Source organism: Myotis daubentonii, chromosome 16 (assembly GCF_963259705.1).
Source record: "Myotis daubentonii chromosome 16, mMyoDau2.1, whole genome shotgun sequence".
Classification (NCBI taxonomy): domain Eukaryota; kingdom Metazoa; phylum Chordata; class Mammalia; order Chiroptera; family Vespertilionidae; genus Myotis; species Myotis daubentonii.
Window position 1 is genome coordinate 47,195,406 of NC_081855.1, and position 13,868 is coordinate 47,209,273.

At 54.6% G+C, this 13,868-nt stretch overlaps 2 protein-coding genes and 2 long non-coding RNA genes across 12 annotated transcripts in view; 2 read left to right on the plus strand and 2 right to left on the minus strand.

The window, feature by feature from the left end:
• The window catches only part of HOXB3 (homeobox B3), a 53,972-nt gene extending 48,000 nt beyond the window's left edge, over nt 1-5,972 (plus strand). For 3 of the 4 annotated variants that reach the window (XM_059670722.1, XM_059670726.1, XM_059670724.1), the window contains 3 exons: nt 662-749; nt 3,702-4,300; nt 5,098-5,972. In XM_059670722.1, the coding sequence (XP_059526705.1) occupies nt 3,853-4,300; nt 5,098-5,957 (1,308 nt within the window). In that variant the 5' untranslated portion in view covers nt 662-749; nt 3,702-3,852 and the 3' untranslated portion in view covers nt 5,958-5,972. The remainder of the gene's footprint in view (nt 1-661; nt 750-3,701; nt 4,301-5,097) is intronic. The other variant, XM_059670725.1, reaches the window with a different exon arrangement.
• Nucleotides 2,618-4,244, minus strand: LOC132218886 (uncharacterized). 2 transcript variants are annotated; one of them, XR_009449311.1, is made up of 3 exons: nt 4,143-4,244; nt 3,012-3,214; nt 2,618-2,811 (listed from the first exon to the last, which is right to left on the minus strand). It is a non-coding gene; the product is annotated as an uncharacterized LOC132218886 (long non-coding RNA). The 2 variants fall into 2 exon arrangements; XR_009449310.1 differs by lacking the exon at nt 4,143-4,244 and adding an exon at nt 3,979-4,081.
• Nucleotides 5,142-10,065, minus strand: LOC132218885 (uncharacterized). Of its 4 annotated transcripts, none has more exons than XR_009449309.1 (5): nt 9,632-10,031; nt 7,861-7,932; nt 6,355-6,416; nt 5,889-5,951; nt 5,142-5,267 (listed from the first exon to the last, which is right to left on the minus strand). It is a non-coding gene; the product is annotated as an uncharacterized LOC132218885 (long non-coding RNA). The 4 variants fall into 4 exon arrangements; XR_009449307.1 differs by having other exon boundaries at nt 5,149-5,267; nt 5,901-5,951; nt 9,632-10,028; XR_009449306.1 differs by having other exon boundaries at nt 5,229-5,362; nt 5,901-5,951; nt 9,632-10,030.
• A 1,089-nt stretch (nt 10,066-11,154) lies between these two features.
• On the plus strand, nt 11,155-13,424 carry HOXB2 (homeobox B2). Of its 2 annotated transcripts, none has more exons than XM_059670732.1 (2): nt 11,155-11,856; nt 12,600-13,424. In XM_059670732.1, exons 1-2 carry the CDS (start codon nt 11,469-11,471, stop codon nt 13,280-13,282), a joined length of 1,071 nt encoding a protein of 356 aa, XP_059526715.1. In that variant the 5' UTR covers nt 11,155-11,468; the 3' UTR covers nt 13,283-13,424. The 2 variants fall into 2 exon arrangements, with proteins under 2 accessions (XP_059526715.1, XP_059526714.1); XM_059670731.1 differs by having other exon boundaries at nt 11,156-11,856; nt 12,597-13,424.
• Nucleotides 13,425-13,868: the final 444 nt, after the last annotated feature.

Here is a 13,868-nt window from a genome sequence, read left to right on the forward strand (position 1 = left end):
GGTAAGAGCTGGGAACTCCAACTGGCTTGCCTTGCCTTGGCTCCCCCTGCCTCCCCTGCCAAAATCTCCATTTAAAAATGTACCTGTTCTTACAAAATGAAAAGACCAAAAAAAAAAAAAAAAAATCCTCAACCTCCACCTTCTTTCCTTACTCACCCTTTTTTGGGGGTGGGGGTGGGGTGGGGTGCAAAAATCCCCTCTCCCCCAATACCACCATCACCTTCCCTCCTTATCAGGCATCTAAGCCCGCTAAAGGGGGAGAGGTGGGGTGTGTGTGTGAGCGTGTGTGTGTGTGTGTGTGTGTGTGTGTGTGTGTCTGTGTGGTTTTTTTCCCTGTGCAAAAGCAGAGGCCATTGTTACGGAGAGTAGGGCGTACCAGTCTTATAGGGCAACCACACTGTGGCGACTTGGCCGTGGCGGAGCCCGGAGCTGGATTCTCGGCGAGCCCAGCAGCCCAAGCACCTTTCGGGCTCCCGCTTTTCCCCGCTCCCCCACCCCCTCCCTCCTGCGCACCCCCCGCTCCTAAGCCGAGTGAATTGAAGCGGACGCCGCGCGGCACCTCCGGCCGCTCTGCCCCTCGGGCTCCCCAGCCGGGGTGGCTGTTGGGGAGGGGGGGCGACGCCGCTTTAAACAGTGGTCTTTTTTTCCCTTTGCCTTCAAGGAGGGGAGATTTCTCGCCTGCCGCTCGCGCTGGGGCTCGATGTGAATATATATTATGTCTGCCTGTTCTCCCCTCGTCGGTGGCTAAGGTAAGCTGGACTAAAATAGGCTATCAGTTTGTGAATGGCGGAGAGTATGTCTCAATGATTTATGGCCCATATGACTCCAATCTCGGTTCAAGAAGAGTTCACAAGCTTTAAGCTTCCTTCCACGCAGCGACTGACTCTCTCTCTCTCTCTCTCTCTCTCTCTCTCTCTCTCTCCCTCCCTCCCTTCCTCCCTCCCTCTCTCTCTCTCCTTCTCTCCCTCCCTCTCTCCCTCTCTCTTCCTGCTTCTTTCCTTTTCTCTTCTTTTCTTTTAGCAATCAGGTCCTGGGCAGAATTTTTTTTCTCCTGCTGATAAGAAGAGCCTAACCGTTCTCTTCCTTCCCTGTTTTATTTTTCTTCCTTCCATTAATTTTATTTTTTATTTTTTTTAAGTCCTGGAAGGTGGCCTATCCCCTCTCCCGGGGCTTCCCCCGCGATTGTGACTCTCCCGGCTCTTCCAGGGGTGCGCCTGGCCAGGTGGGGTTCTGGGGGTGGCTCACTCCAGCGAGACCCTGGGGGGAAGCCAGGAGCCACCGGCTCCCTCCCGAGAAGCCATATGGAGCCTGGATTTTTCCAACATGGAGGCAAGGGAAATAGACATGTGTGGCTGGGCAGAGCTGCTCCCCACCCCCACGGCTGGCTCCCGGGTCCCCAGATCTCGGATCCCCGAGGCACCTTTCCCGCTCCGCACCCACCGTCCCGCCAGCCAGGCCTCGGCGCCCCGCAGCCCGGCCCCGCGGAGTCCGGGGCGGAGTTGCTCGCGCGCCTTTAATCCGGTTACCTCCCGCGCCCAAACTTGCTGCCGCCCGGAGGGCTCGGCTCTCGGCCCGGAGCGCTTGGAACCTGCCACCGCCAACCGGGTCGGCGTCCCGGACGCTTTCTCGTCGCCTCCGTGGGCCGCGTAGCTAGTCGCCAGCCACCGCGGCAGCAGCGGCCCAGACAGCCCGGCGGCGGCGGCAGCAGCCGGGGGCCAAGCCCCTCCGCAAACCTCCCGGCTCTTTCTCCCCGGCGGCGGCGGAGGCTCCATTCTCTCCTGGCTCCTCCGCTCCCCACACTCTCCCGGCCGCGGTCCTGCAAGGGTTTGCGGGTTTGTTGCAGGGGCAGCGGCAGAAATTTCGGCCTCAGGCGTCTAGTCAAATTATTGTTTTATTATCATCCTCCTCCTCCTCATCATCATTACTGCTGTAACAATCATTTAGACTAAATAAAGCCAGGGCCCAGCCAGCCAACCCCCTCCAAGGTTTTTATTTTATTCTTCTATCTATTAATAACAAACTCAAAGGATGCCTGTTAATTAATTTCCCCTTCAGCCAGGGCTGCTCCGAAGCTAATTTTGGTTAAATCATCAGAGACTAATGGTAATAATAATAAAGGCGCTGGGTCAGCCTGGTCAATTGAACTCCAGTTTTCCTGAAAGGACCTGCTGCTATGCAGACCCATGTGTATTTTCCAGGAACAAATTCTTCCCAGAAACTAATCGGACCTCAGGGCCACCCCGGCTTTCTTTGGGGTATAAATCTGTGCGATTAAGAAGGGGATTTATGTGTGGGAGGGACTTCCTTCACCTACACGCCTTTTCTTTTATTTTCCTATTTTTAGTTTTCTTTGGAGTTTGCCAGCTGGGCTGAATGAGATTTAAGTATTTCAAACTCACATGTCAGAAGAGAGGGTCATTCTGGAGGTTTTATGAAAAAGTGTGATGGTGAGGCCTTGGGGAAGACAGATGAGGGGGGGAGGGATGAAGTCAGAAGTTTCAGAAGAAATATACAAAACCCTATGACAGCTCGAACCTTTATTTTTCCGGCACACTTTAAAAAGGCTGCATGAAAAAAACACAATGATTTTATTTAAAAAAATTTTGCCCCAGAGAACTTTAGTAAACAGGGGTACCCTGTTTCCAGCCCAGAGAATAATATTGTTCAAATTGCTTTGTTGACTTTCTTTTTTTCCTAGGGAATTTTTTTTTTCTCTTTTAGAAAGTCTTTTCCCATCTCTTGGTAGAAAAGTCCAGCAGTTATCCAGTTTCTTTCTTCTTTTCTTCTGTTGAAGGAATCAAAGGAAACAAACTGTCAAGAAAAGGGTGGGAAAAATTAAAGTCCTGTGGGAAAAAAATGAAGGAGGGAGGAGATCTGGGCCAAATGGTCACAGCACCAAGCAGCCGGGCCAGGGAACTGAAACAATCCTGCTCCTTTTGGGGGCCCCATGGGGGCGGCTGGTCCCTTCCCAGACTTGGCTGGGCCAAGACTTAGCCTGGAGGTGGAGATACCTGGAGCAGGGACATGCAGGGACGCCCGGAAAGGCCCAGTTCCTCTGGTTCGGGAGGTGAAAGGTCTTCAGGAAGTTTCTAGGTCAGGCCGTTGTTATTGTCTCTGTGAGGTGAGAGGATCCCTGACATAAGAAGGCTCTCTGCTCAGCGTGCTTCTTCCTTCTGTCTCTTTCGGGAGTTCTGTCTTTCCTTCAGATGAGACTCTGTGGGTGAGAGAGACCTGATAGACACGGAGGGAGCAGAGGCAGGAGGCCTCAGCTCAGAGAAGGGTATTGCTGATGCTTTTAGAGTCTCCCCCTCTCCCTCTTCTTGAGCCACCCTCTCCAGAGTTGGGGCGGAGGAGATAGGGGGAGGAAGGAGGAGAGGTTAGAGGCTAGTGTGCTGGCACAGGAGAGAAGGCAATGACTTTTGCAGTAAGCAGGAAGATTCTAGACCTAGCCAGACCCCAAAGGAATACTGTCCTTATTTTTAAGTGGAAATGAAAACCGGTGGGCTTTTACTTTGCAATTAAAGCGTTGAAATTAAGGACAATCCATTGCTGGCCAGGAAGCGGCCTCAGCATCTGCTGTGAAGATGCCGGGGTTGGGGAGAGGAAAAATCCCTATTGATGTCAGTTCCCTTTTCAGTTCCTAAGATGGATTCGAGCCCCAGTCCTCTTCTCCCCCTTGTGTCTCTTCTCTCACCCCGCAGGTCAGCGGCTCCGAACAGACCCCGGGAGGAGGGGGGCAGGAAGGGGAGGGGGGGTCCGGCGCCTCACGTGACCCCCAGGGGTGCCAATGTCCGGTCGTGAGGGTATCAGGCCCTTGCAAGTTGCCACCCACTGCCCGGGTTTCGCCCAGCGATGCAGAAAGCCACCTACTACGACAACGCCTCGGCTGCACTCTTCGGAGGCTACTCCTCGTACCCTGGCAGTAATGGCTTCGGCTACGATGGTGCCCCCCCACCCCCCTTCCAGGCCGCCACGCACCTGGAGGGTGACTACCAGCGCTCGGCGTGCTCGCTGCAATCCCTGGGCAACGCCGCCCCGCATGCTAAGAGCAAGGAACTCAACGGCAGCTGCATGAGGCCGGGCCTGGCCCCCGAGCCCCTGCCCGCCCCGCCCGGCTCACCCCCGCCCAGCGCCGCACCTACCAGTACCACTAGCAACAGCAGCAGTGGGGGCGGGGCCGGCAAAAGCGGCCCCCCCAAATGCGGTCCCGGCTCCAACTCCACCCTCACCAAACAGATATTCCCCTGGATGAAAGAGTCGAGGCAAACGTCCAAGCTGAAAAACAGCTCCCCCGGCACAGGTACCAGCTCTCCGCCTTCCTCAGCGTGCGCTTTTGTCCGGGCCAGGAATGTCGCTGTTATTCTAGCACCCAGCCCCGAGGCGCCCAGGCGGCGGCCTGGGGACAGTATCGGGTGGAGGTGGCAGCGGCGCAGCTCCCCGACCTCCCACCACCTGATGACCCCTGACCCCACTCACACCCTCTCCCTCCGGCCACCCTGCACCCGAGCTCCAGAAGGCCGGGCGCGGGGCCAGGAGACGCAGAGTCGTCAACGATTGATTATTATTAAGTATGATTACTGTGGGTATTAATCACAATCTCTCGGGCGGCCCGGGGTCCCGGCCTCCAGGCACGGCAGCCTCTTCGCGCCACACTCCCGTGTCCTGCCCACGGATGTCCTGGTGCCTCAAGGGTCGTCCTCGGCCACCCCCATCCTGGTCACAGACAGGGGCAGGAGAGGGGGGAGTGACTCCCCAGACCTGGAGTCGAGGACGGGGGAGAGAGCGTGCGAGAGAAAACCCAGCCCTAAATAAATGGCCATGTGGCTCTGTCTGCGTGACATGATCAAATTTTCATAAGCTGGGGCAGGAGAGGAGAACAGGTCTCTTAATAAATGCCACTATTATAGAGTGTCCGCTAATGCGACGGGCGTTGGGGGGGGGGGTAGCAAGGAGGAGGCGGGGACGGGAAGGGGAGGCGGCGGGGGATCCGAGTCCAGGCCTGGATTTATTAAGAAACGATGCATTCAATTTCGGCGTGTTCAGTAATTATCTTTTATTTCATTTTCTCCCCTTCCCACCCCTCCCCCTCGGATCCAGCGGAGGGCTGCGGTGGTGGCGGCGGCGGAGGCGGCGCGGGCGGAGGCGGAGGCGGTAGCGGCGGGGGCGGCGGGGCCGGCAGCGGCGGCGGGGGAGGGGACAAGAGCCCCCCGGGATCGGCGGCGTCCAAGCGGGCGCGGACCGCATACACGAGCGCGCAGCTGGTGGAGCTGGAAAAGGAGTTCCACTTCAACCGCTACCTGTGCCGGCCGCGCCGCGTGGAGATGGCCAACCTGCTGAACCTCAGCGAGCGGCAGATCAAGATCTGGTTCCAGAACCGGCGCATGAAGTACAAGAAGGACCAGAAGGCCAAGGGCCTGGCCTCGTCGTCGGGGGGCCCCTCCCCCGCCGGCAGCCCCCCGCAGCCCATGCAGTCCACGGCCGGCTTCATGAACGCCTTACACTCCATGACCCCCAGCTACGAGAGCCCGTCCCCGCCCACCTTCGGCAAAGCCCACCCGAATGCCTACGCGCTGTCCTCCAACTACCAGCCCTCGCTCAAAGGCTGCGGCGCCCCGCAGAAATACCCGCCCACGCCGGCGCCCGATTACGAGCCCCACGTTCTCCAAGCCAACGGGGGCGCCTACGGGACGCCCACCATGCAGGGTAGCCCGGTGTACGTGGGCGGGGGCGGCTACGTGGATCCGCTGCCGCCCCCTGCCGGCCCCTCCCTCTACGGCCTCAACCACCTCTCCCACCACCCCTCGGGGAACCTGGACTACAATGGGGCGCCCCCTATGGCCCCCAGCCAGCACCACGGACCCTGCGACCCCCACCCCACCTACACAGACCTCTCCTCTCACCATGCGCCTCCTCCTCAGGGTAGAATCCAAGAAGCGCCCAAGTTAACACACCTGTGATAGGAGAGGTGGGGGTGGGGGTGGGCGGAGGGATGAGGTCAAGGGGTGGGGGAGAGCCTGGAGTGGTATCCTGGAGGACTGAAGGAAGAGGCAGGGACTTGGCAACCAGGCTTCCTGGGAAGGGCAGGCCTGGAGTTCCTTCCCTTCTTGGCCTGAGAGGTTGCTTTTTAAAAATCTTCCAGCCCTTGTTCCATCTGTCTGCCTACCCACTGAAAAGGAATCCACAGCAGATTGGAGATGCAACCCCTCCGACCCCCCTCAACCCGAGGCCTGTGGCAGTATGCAGTTGGTATTCCAGGCTTGGGCGTGGGCTAGAGGGAGGAGACAGGGCAACAAGGTAGAGAAGCACATTTTAAAAACACAGACAAGATGGCTAGGCCATCACCAACCAACTTACCTTCAGTCTCTGTGGGTAATTCCCCCAAATCTTGATTTTTTTTTCCCCCCCTTGCAATTCTCCTTTAAAAAGAATTAGAAAACATTTCAAAACCAGGGGCACCAAGCACGAACCCCTCCCACCTCCCTGAAGTCTCAAATGTCCTCCCATCTCTTTGAGGTCAATTGAGCACTCCCTTCTAGCACCATATTTTTCTGCTCTAGGACATTAATATCTACACCCCGACCCCATCAGTTACAGTTTTCAGAGGGCTCAGGGATGGTGAGAGATCTTGAAAGTCAGAGCTGTCTATATTATAAATATATATATTTTTTTCTTTTATGGAAAAGCTGGGAGGTGATTGTCAGGACTGAGGGTTTGCCCATTCTACTGCCTCCCACCCATCTCAGCTCCAGGTCCATCCCCCTCTTTCCACAAAAAGCAATCGGAGACACGAGGTTCTTCTACACTTTTTCTTCAGTTGCTCTCTTGACTTAACGTGAAAACAGGGTATATTTTAACAAACTGTCTGTCCCAGGCAGGGGCTGCAGCGGGGCCTGTGTGCCTTGCTCAAGCCCCTGACAGGACACTTTCGTTGCACTTAGAGTTTACATTTTAATGGATATAAAAACAACTGTGAGAGATGCCTGCAGGAGTCCAGCATCGCTCAAAAAGTGTGTGTTCTAGTGAACATTTTCATATATATTTATTGGTCATAGCCTGTTAAAATATTTTCTTTTTTTTGGTATTATTTATCCCCTTACATTATGTATTTATACGAGGGAAAAAGGAAAAAAAACTGTACTTTTTTTTTAGTATTTACTTGTTATAAAGGACGTGTTTCCTGTCATGTAAAACCAGCTATTTTAGTTATTATTGTACTCTAGAAAAGAGCTGTAGATTTATGTTAAACTCGTACTTATGAGCAATTGTAATTAGTTCTAAAAGGCATGAACTCAGCTCCTAATTGTCACTGTATAGTCCTGAATTTGTAGAATTAGAGTTAATTCCCTCTTGGAACTTTCTTTGTTCTTCCGTAGTCACTTTTTTTCCTTACTTAAAAGGGTTGTCTGTCAAACAATTCTTGAATAAACTTTCTGTTATCAATTTTATCTTGTCCTGGTGGTCCAATTTAGATAGCAGAGGGAGGCTGCTGACTGCCAAATTTCCCCCAAGGGAATGAGGACACTGGAGACCCCATCTTGGCCTTTTCGCGCACTGCTCAGGCGCCGACCTCCCCTGGCTGTATCTCATGTTTGTATAGCTTTTCTCATAGCAGCCTGGGACATCCTGCCAGCTCCTTGAGCTAAGATTTAAGAAACAAGTTGGGAGGAAGGAGGACTCTTGGGTGCTCGCTCTAGGTCTTTCTGTTTGGTTTCTTTGCCTCTCCATTTTTCTCTTTCATTGACCTTTTGTCCTTTTGCTCCTTTGGCTACAACTTCCTTGCCCAGCCCCTGCCCCTACGCCCCCCGCCCCCCAATAACAACAACAACAAAAATCGGCAGATTACTGCTCCTTCCACGCAACCTAAACTTCACAGTTCTCTTCCGGAGCGACAAAGAAGTCGTCACGTGACCCGAAGCCCAACCACCATTGGGTCTAGAATGAAAACAAAGGAAAATGATTAATCTAAAAAAAAAAAAAAATCTGAGGCCTGGACTTCTAAGGTCAAACCTTAAAACTAAAATGAAATTAAATTACTAAATAAAACTGGGGGCGGAGAGAAAGGAGGCCCCTTTGATTTCCCCAGCCAGGCAGCCAGGGGACGGGGAGAGGCGGAGGGTGGGAGAAGCTGTTGGATGGAAGCGTAAATAAAATAGTCCCCAGGCTAATGGGCGACTCTGTTTTCCACGGTCCCTGGGAAAACTTCATTTCTTAGTCGTGGTTCCATAAAAGTTTTATCACATTGGAGCGAGGATAGAGAGGGTCTGTCAAAGATGAAATGTCACCGCTGCGTCGCTGGAGTCGATAAGAGCGAGGAGACAGGGCGGCTGAAATATGGAGCTAATTCGTTGAAAGGGAAGCGGTGGCGGCTTGCTGAAGAGTTGCATAATTCTAATTGTAAGCGATGCGCAGGCATTGCTTAATTAGGAGCATATATTTGGTGGAAGTGATGGGGGGAGGGTGTGTCGGTGAGAATCTTTGCAGGCCCTCAGCCTTAAAGAGAGGGCTGATTTTCATTTTTATGTTGCATCCTGGCAGTCCAAGGTTAGTAATTACAGTCTTTATGCAACAATAAATAACAATAAAAAAAAAAAGCAACCTGAGTTCTACACCCCCTCCCCACCCCCCCACCCTCCCCAGTAGGATTTTTAACTGGACTCGGCTCATCCAAGCGGCAAGCAATTTAGCATTGGGTCAGGCTATAATTTAAAGGCATAAGAGCGTGCAAAGTTTGATTGGGATCAAATAACGCTCAAGGGTTTTTCTTTCTCTCTCTCTTCCCCTCTTCCCTGAATAACATTTTCTGAATGATGTAACTAGATGAGGCGCCATGTTTGGCTCTGGGGGTGCAGTGGATTGATCGTTTAGCAGGAGAGAGGTAGGCCAAGAGAGAGAATTTAGCTCGAGCTTGAAAACCAGAGCTCTGGCTTAAAGCTGGTTGGCAAACAAGAAAAACAAGGGCGGACTTAGCTTGGTGTCCCCCACCCCTTTTTTTCCTGCGAGATTCCAGCGCTAGCTCAGCAGCCAAAGTCATGGCGAAAATATCTGTGTGTAAGATTCACAGCACAACAGGGGGCGGGGAAGCCGTGTCTCCGGGAAGGAGGGCTCTCTTGGCCCCTTTTAACACCCAAGTTTTCTGCTGTTCTCTAATCTGGCAGTAAAACCTGTCAGCAGGGTTAGGGAGAGCCGTATTTCCTGCAGGGGCAGGCTTGGCCGGCTGGTGCCGGCAGAAGCCCTGGACCATGCAGCCAGCTCCAGAGCCCGTGAAAAAACTTTCAGGGCTTCTCAAGGGGGTGGCGGAGAGAGAGCCCGCTCGCAGGCCTCACTGCACAACTTGCAGACAACCACTACCCCGATTCTTCTGTGCCTCCCCCTCCCCCGACCCCCGTCCCCATCCACACCTCCAAATGGTAAATTGTGCTTTCTTTGGAGCTGAGCTGGACATAACCGTCTCTGGCCAGTTTGTCCAGTTCATAGCAGTTCTCTTTTGAGCCTTTCAGAGCTTGCCAGACCGGCCACCCCCTGTCCCCGCAGCCCCCACCTCCAACTGGCTCTCCTCCAGCCCCAACTTTCCGATGCAGACATCTCGGTCCTTTTTAAATACTCACCACCACCCACGCGGATGAATACTCACCACCACCCACGCGGCTGTTTGCATCGACAGAAAGTTTCTAGTTCCAGCTCCCGGCTGAGTGGCCATGTCTCTCTGCTAACCAGCCTTCTCCTCCTGGCTGGGCAGCTGGGAGCCAGGAGGGGGAGGGGAGGCCAGAGCCGTGGGAGTTCTCCAGACAAACTTTCCACCCAACTCAGCGCCCTACCCTCTGTCCCCATTCCCCATCTGTTTCCCCAGCTCCCAGAATCACCTTTCTCTTGTGCTAACACCACCCACCCCCGGGCCTTTTAAAGGGATGGGGAATTTCGGCTGTTCCCTCTGCTTTCCCAAAGAGCCAAATTCTTTGATGCCATCCGAGGGAGCTGTCAGGGGGCTAAGATTGATCGCCTCATCTCCTCTCCGTCCCTCTGACCCACTTATTTAAAAATCTTCCCCCAGATCGACTTTTCATTTTCTGCTTTGAGATCTGGTTTACCACCAATTGTGTGGAACCCTCAGTCTTGTGCCTCCTCCCTGCAGTAAATTACAGCACTGCCTGAAGTTCAGACTATCTGGATCCCTTTAAAATAAATAACAAACAAACAAACAAACAAAAAACAAAAATTCCCTCTGGGGCCAGGAAAGGAGTATCATCTCAGTGGTCATTATTTCCACCCTCTCCATGTTCAGGGAATTCTTTCTTGACAGTGATTTTTTTTTTTTTTTAACTAGCACAATGATAAAAGTGGGAGGGGGCATTTCTTTGTTCTAGGGGGGAAAATCCACCCCCCACCCCCAACTTTGAGAATGCTCTAAGTGAAATGAATGGGTGACCACCTTGGTTCTTGTTCATGTTCCTGAGTATAGATACAGATACAGGCTTGAGGCTTGAGTGGTGCTATGCATTTTAGACCCTGACCCTTGAGAGGGCAGGTCATAGAGGAGTGCAGATGCCTCCAGGTGAGCAAGGCAGGTGGATGGGCATAGGGGCAGGGGCAATGCTGCAAACACTGGGCAGAAGGGGAACTGAGACCACACAGCTATGGAGGCCAGAGGCCCAAAAGGGCCTCTCACCATCTATCTCACTCCTCTGTGTCAGCCTGGGAGTGCCTGTCGATTTTCCAAGATTTATCTGTTGCTTTTGGAGGGTGGGATGGGGATAGTGGTGCTGATGATTGTAAATCTCTTCTCTTCCTTATTGCACCTTAACACTGACTTTTCCCAAAGGCTGGCGGGGAAGCCGCTTTTTACTACCTCTTCCTGCCACACTGAGATCCTCACTCAACCTTCTTTTTTGGGGGGTGCGGGATGATGCTGCTGGCCGTGTACAGAAAGCAATTAACTCTATTAAAATATTTCAAAAAGAGGAAAATCTCTCCCTTAGATACTCTTGTTTTCCAGGCTTCTGGAGGATCTTAATTCTCTGAAGGAGATGAGGGAAAGGTCCTCTAGCGTTTTTTTGTTTTTGTTTTTGAAGAAAGGGAGGCATTGGGGAGAGGGAGTGAAGGACTGGGGGGGTTCATGGTGTCCAGGTCGGGGGTCCTCTGGAGTTTTTGAATCAATTAAAGCAAATAATGCTCTCTGTTTTCCACCAGGCCCAGACCAGCGATTGGCCGAGTCTGGTCCCGTGACCACGAATTCCCTGCAATTTCGCCAGAGTCCTGGGTTTAATAGAGAGAGTCCCCATACGCTTGTATTTATCAGCAATATACAATTATAAAGGCCCCAAATTTAAAAAAAAGAGAGAGAGACAGCAAAATCCCTCCCTCCCAAAATCGCTCCATCACATAAACCTGGGGGGGGCAGGAGGGGGGGTCCCTTCCGATCCTCCCTCCTGACGCCCCCCCCCAGCAGCCCCCCTCCCCCACCATTGAAAGCCATGAATTTTGAATTTGAGAGGGAGATTGGGTTTATAAACAGCCAGCCATCGCTCGCCGAGTGTCTGACTTCCTTCCCCGCTGTCTTGGAGACATTTCAAACTTCATCAATCAAGGAGTCGACATTAATTCCTCCTCCTCCTCCTTTCGAGCTAACCTTCCCCAGCCTCCAGCTCGGCGCCTCCACCCTTCAGAGACCCGGGAGCCAAAAGCGAGCCGAAGATGGGCCCGCTCTGCCGCCGCCGCCGCCGCCGCCGCTCCCCGCCGCCCCCCTGGCCCCCGAGTTCCCCTGGATGAAAGAGAAGAAATCTGCCAAGAAACCCAGCCCATCGGCCACGTCCCCTCCGGCCGCCTCCTCGGTCCCAGCCTCCGGGGTCGGCTCGCCCACAGGTCTGTAAAAGGGGTAGGGGTGGGGTGAAGGGCAGCTAGAAAATGGGGAGAAAGAGCGATGGGGGAGGAAGAAAAGGTGGCAAGCCTGTTGGGGTTCCTAGCCCCGTTGGTTTCAGTGACAAGGAAGCAGAATAGATCGCTGGGGTTCAGGCCTGGCCGCTGCCAGATTCCATCTCCCTCCCTCCCGCCGCCCCCCCCCCCAGCAGATTTTGGAAGCTGGCTGGGGAAGAGCTTTTTCTCTGCTGGGAGAAGAGAATTCGATTGCCCTTTATCTGTGAGGAGGGATGCATGTGTGTTGTTGGGGCTGAATCTGAGGACAGGAAAAGATTCGGTCCCATTCCCCCAGCTCTTACACGGGAGGGGGAATCTAGGATCTAGGGAGGAAAGGAGGTGAGGAACCATCTTTCTTTATACACCCCCTCCCTGCGTGGAGTCCGAATTAAGGGATCCACTCGGAGGACCCGGGGAGGCTCTGAGGTCCTGGGGGCAGAGGGGAGCCGGTTCTAACCCCTGCATGGCCCGTGGGCGGCTCTCTGAATGCTTTGCCCTGACCTGGGCCGGCTGTGCAGGGAGAGGGACGGGAAAGAAGGGAAAAGCCATGAGCGCGAGCGGCTGTGGTGGGCGGGAAGGAAGGGGCACGGCGGCTCCTGTTTTTGGCGGATGGAAGGGTCTTTTATTTCAGCTGAACTGAGGTTGGGAGGAGGATGCGGCCCGCTCTGATGCTCCGTCCGCTTTCCCAGCAGATGGCCCGGGGCTGGCGGAGGCGGCCGGCGGCGGGGCGCGCAGGCTGCGCACGGCTTACACCAACACGCAGCTGCTGGAGCTGGAGAAGGAATTCCACTTCAACAAGTACCTGTGCCGGCCGCGCCGCGTCGAGATCGCGGCCTTACTGGACCTCACCGAGAGGCAGGTCAAAGTCTGGTTCCAGAACCGGCGCATGAAGCACAAGCGGCAGACGCAGCACCGAGAGCCGCCCGACGGGGAGCCAGCCTGCCCGGGCTCCCTAGAGGACCCCGGCGAGCCCGCCCCGGAACCTGCGGCCAGCCCCGGCCGCCTCTCCGCCCCGCGGGCGGCGCGGGAAGCCTGCTCTCACCCGTCCGAGGTCGCGCCAGGCCCTCTGCGCGCTCCGTGCGCCCCGCCGTTGGCCTCTCGCCCGGACGGCGCGGGGACGCCGAGCCCCGGCGGCGCCCTGCGCGGGGCCCGCGGGCTGGAACCCGAGCTGTTGCCCGAGGACGCCTTCCCTGAGCGGCAGGATTCGCCTTTCCTGCCCGACCTCAACTTCTTCGCGGCCGACTCCTGCCTCCAGCTGTCCGGAGGCCTCTCCCCCAGCCTGCAGGGCTCGCTCGACAGCCCTGCGCCCTTTTCCGAGGAAGACCTGGACTTCTTCACCAGCAGCCTCTGTGCCATCGACCTGCAGTTCCCCTAACCGTCTCCTCCCGGCCTCTCTGCCCCCCACCCCCAGGGCCTCCCAGGACCCCCCAGCCCCCAAGTGGTTTAGACTTCTTTAGGTATTTTGCTAAAATTCAGGTATTATTGAATTAGCGTTTAATCCACGTCCTTTCTTCTCTCTCTAAAATATTTGGATACTCGGGCGTCTTTTGGAAACCACAGAAAAATTCCGTTCGGTAGACTCCTTCCAACGAAATCTCAGGAATCATTACACTGTAAGGGGCGGGGCGGGGCTTTTCTTTAAAAAGAGCTAGAGGAGCCTATTTTCCACTTTTTTTTTAAGTTTTAGGACGTAGATTATTTATTAAAACTCTTTAATAATAGGAAAAGGGGAAAGTATTTATTGTACATTATTTTCATAGATTGAATAAATGCCTTTATTATACGAACACGAGTGCTTGTGTTGGGACGCAGCCCCTTCCCCCGAAGCCCTTAGGCCGGCCTGACGCCCTCGGTTCTCCCCGGGCTGGGTCTGGTCCCGGGCTGGCTGAGTCCGCGTGGTACAAAAATGGCCCCACTTGGCCGCCCACCGCTTCTCCTCCCGCAGCTCCGAGACTGCGGGG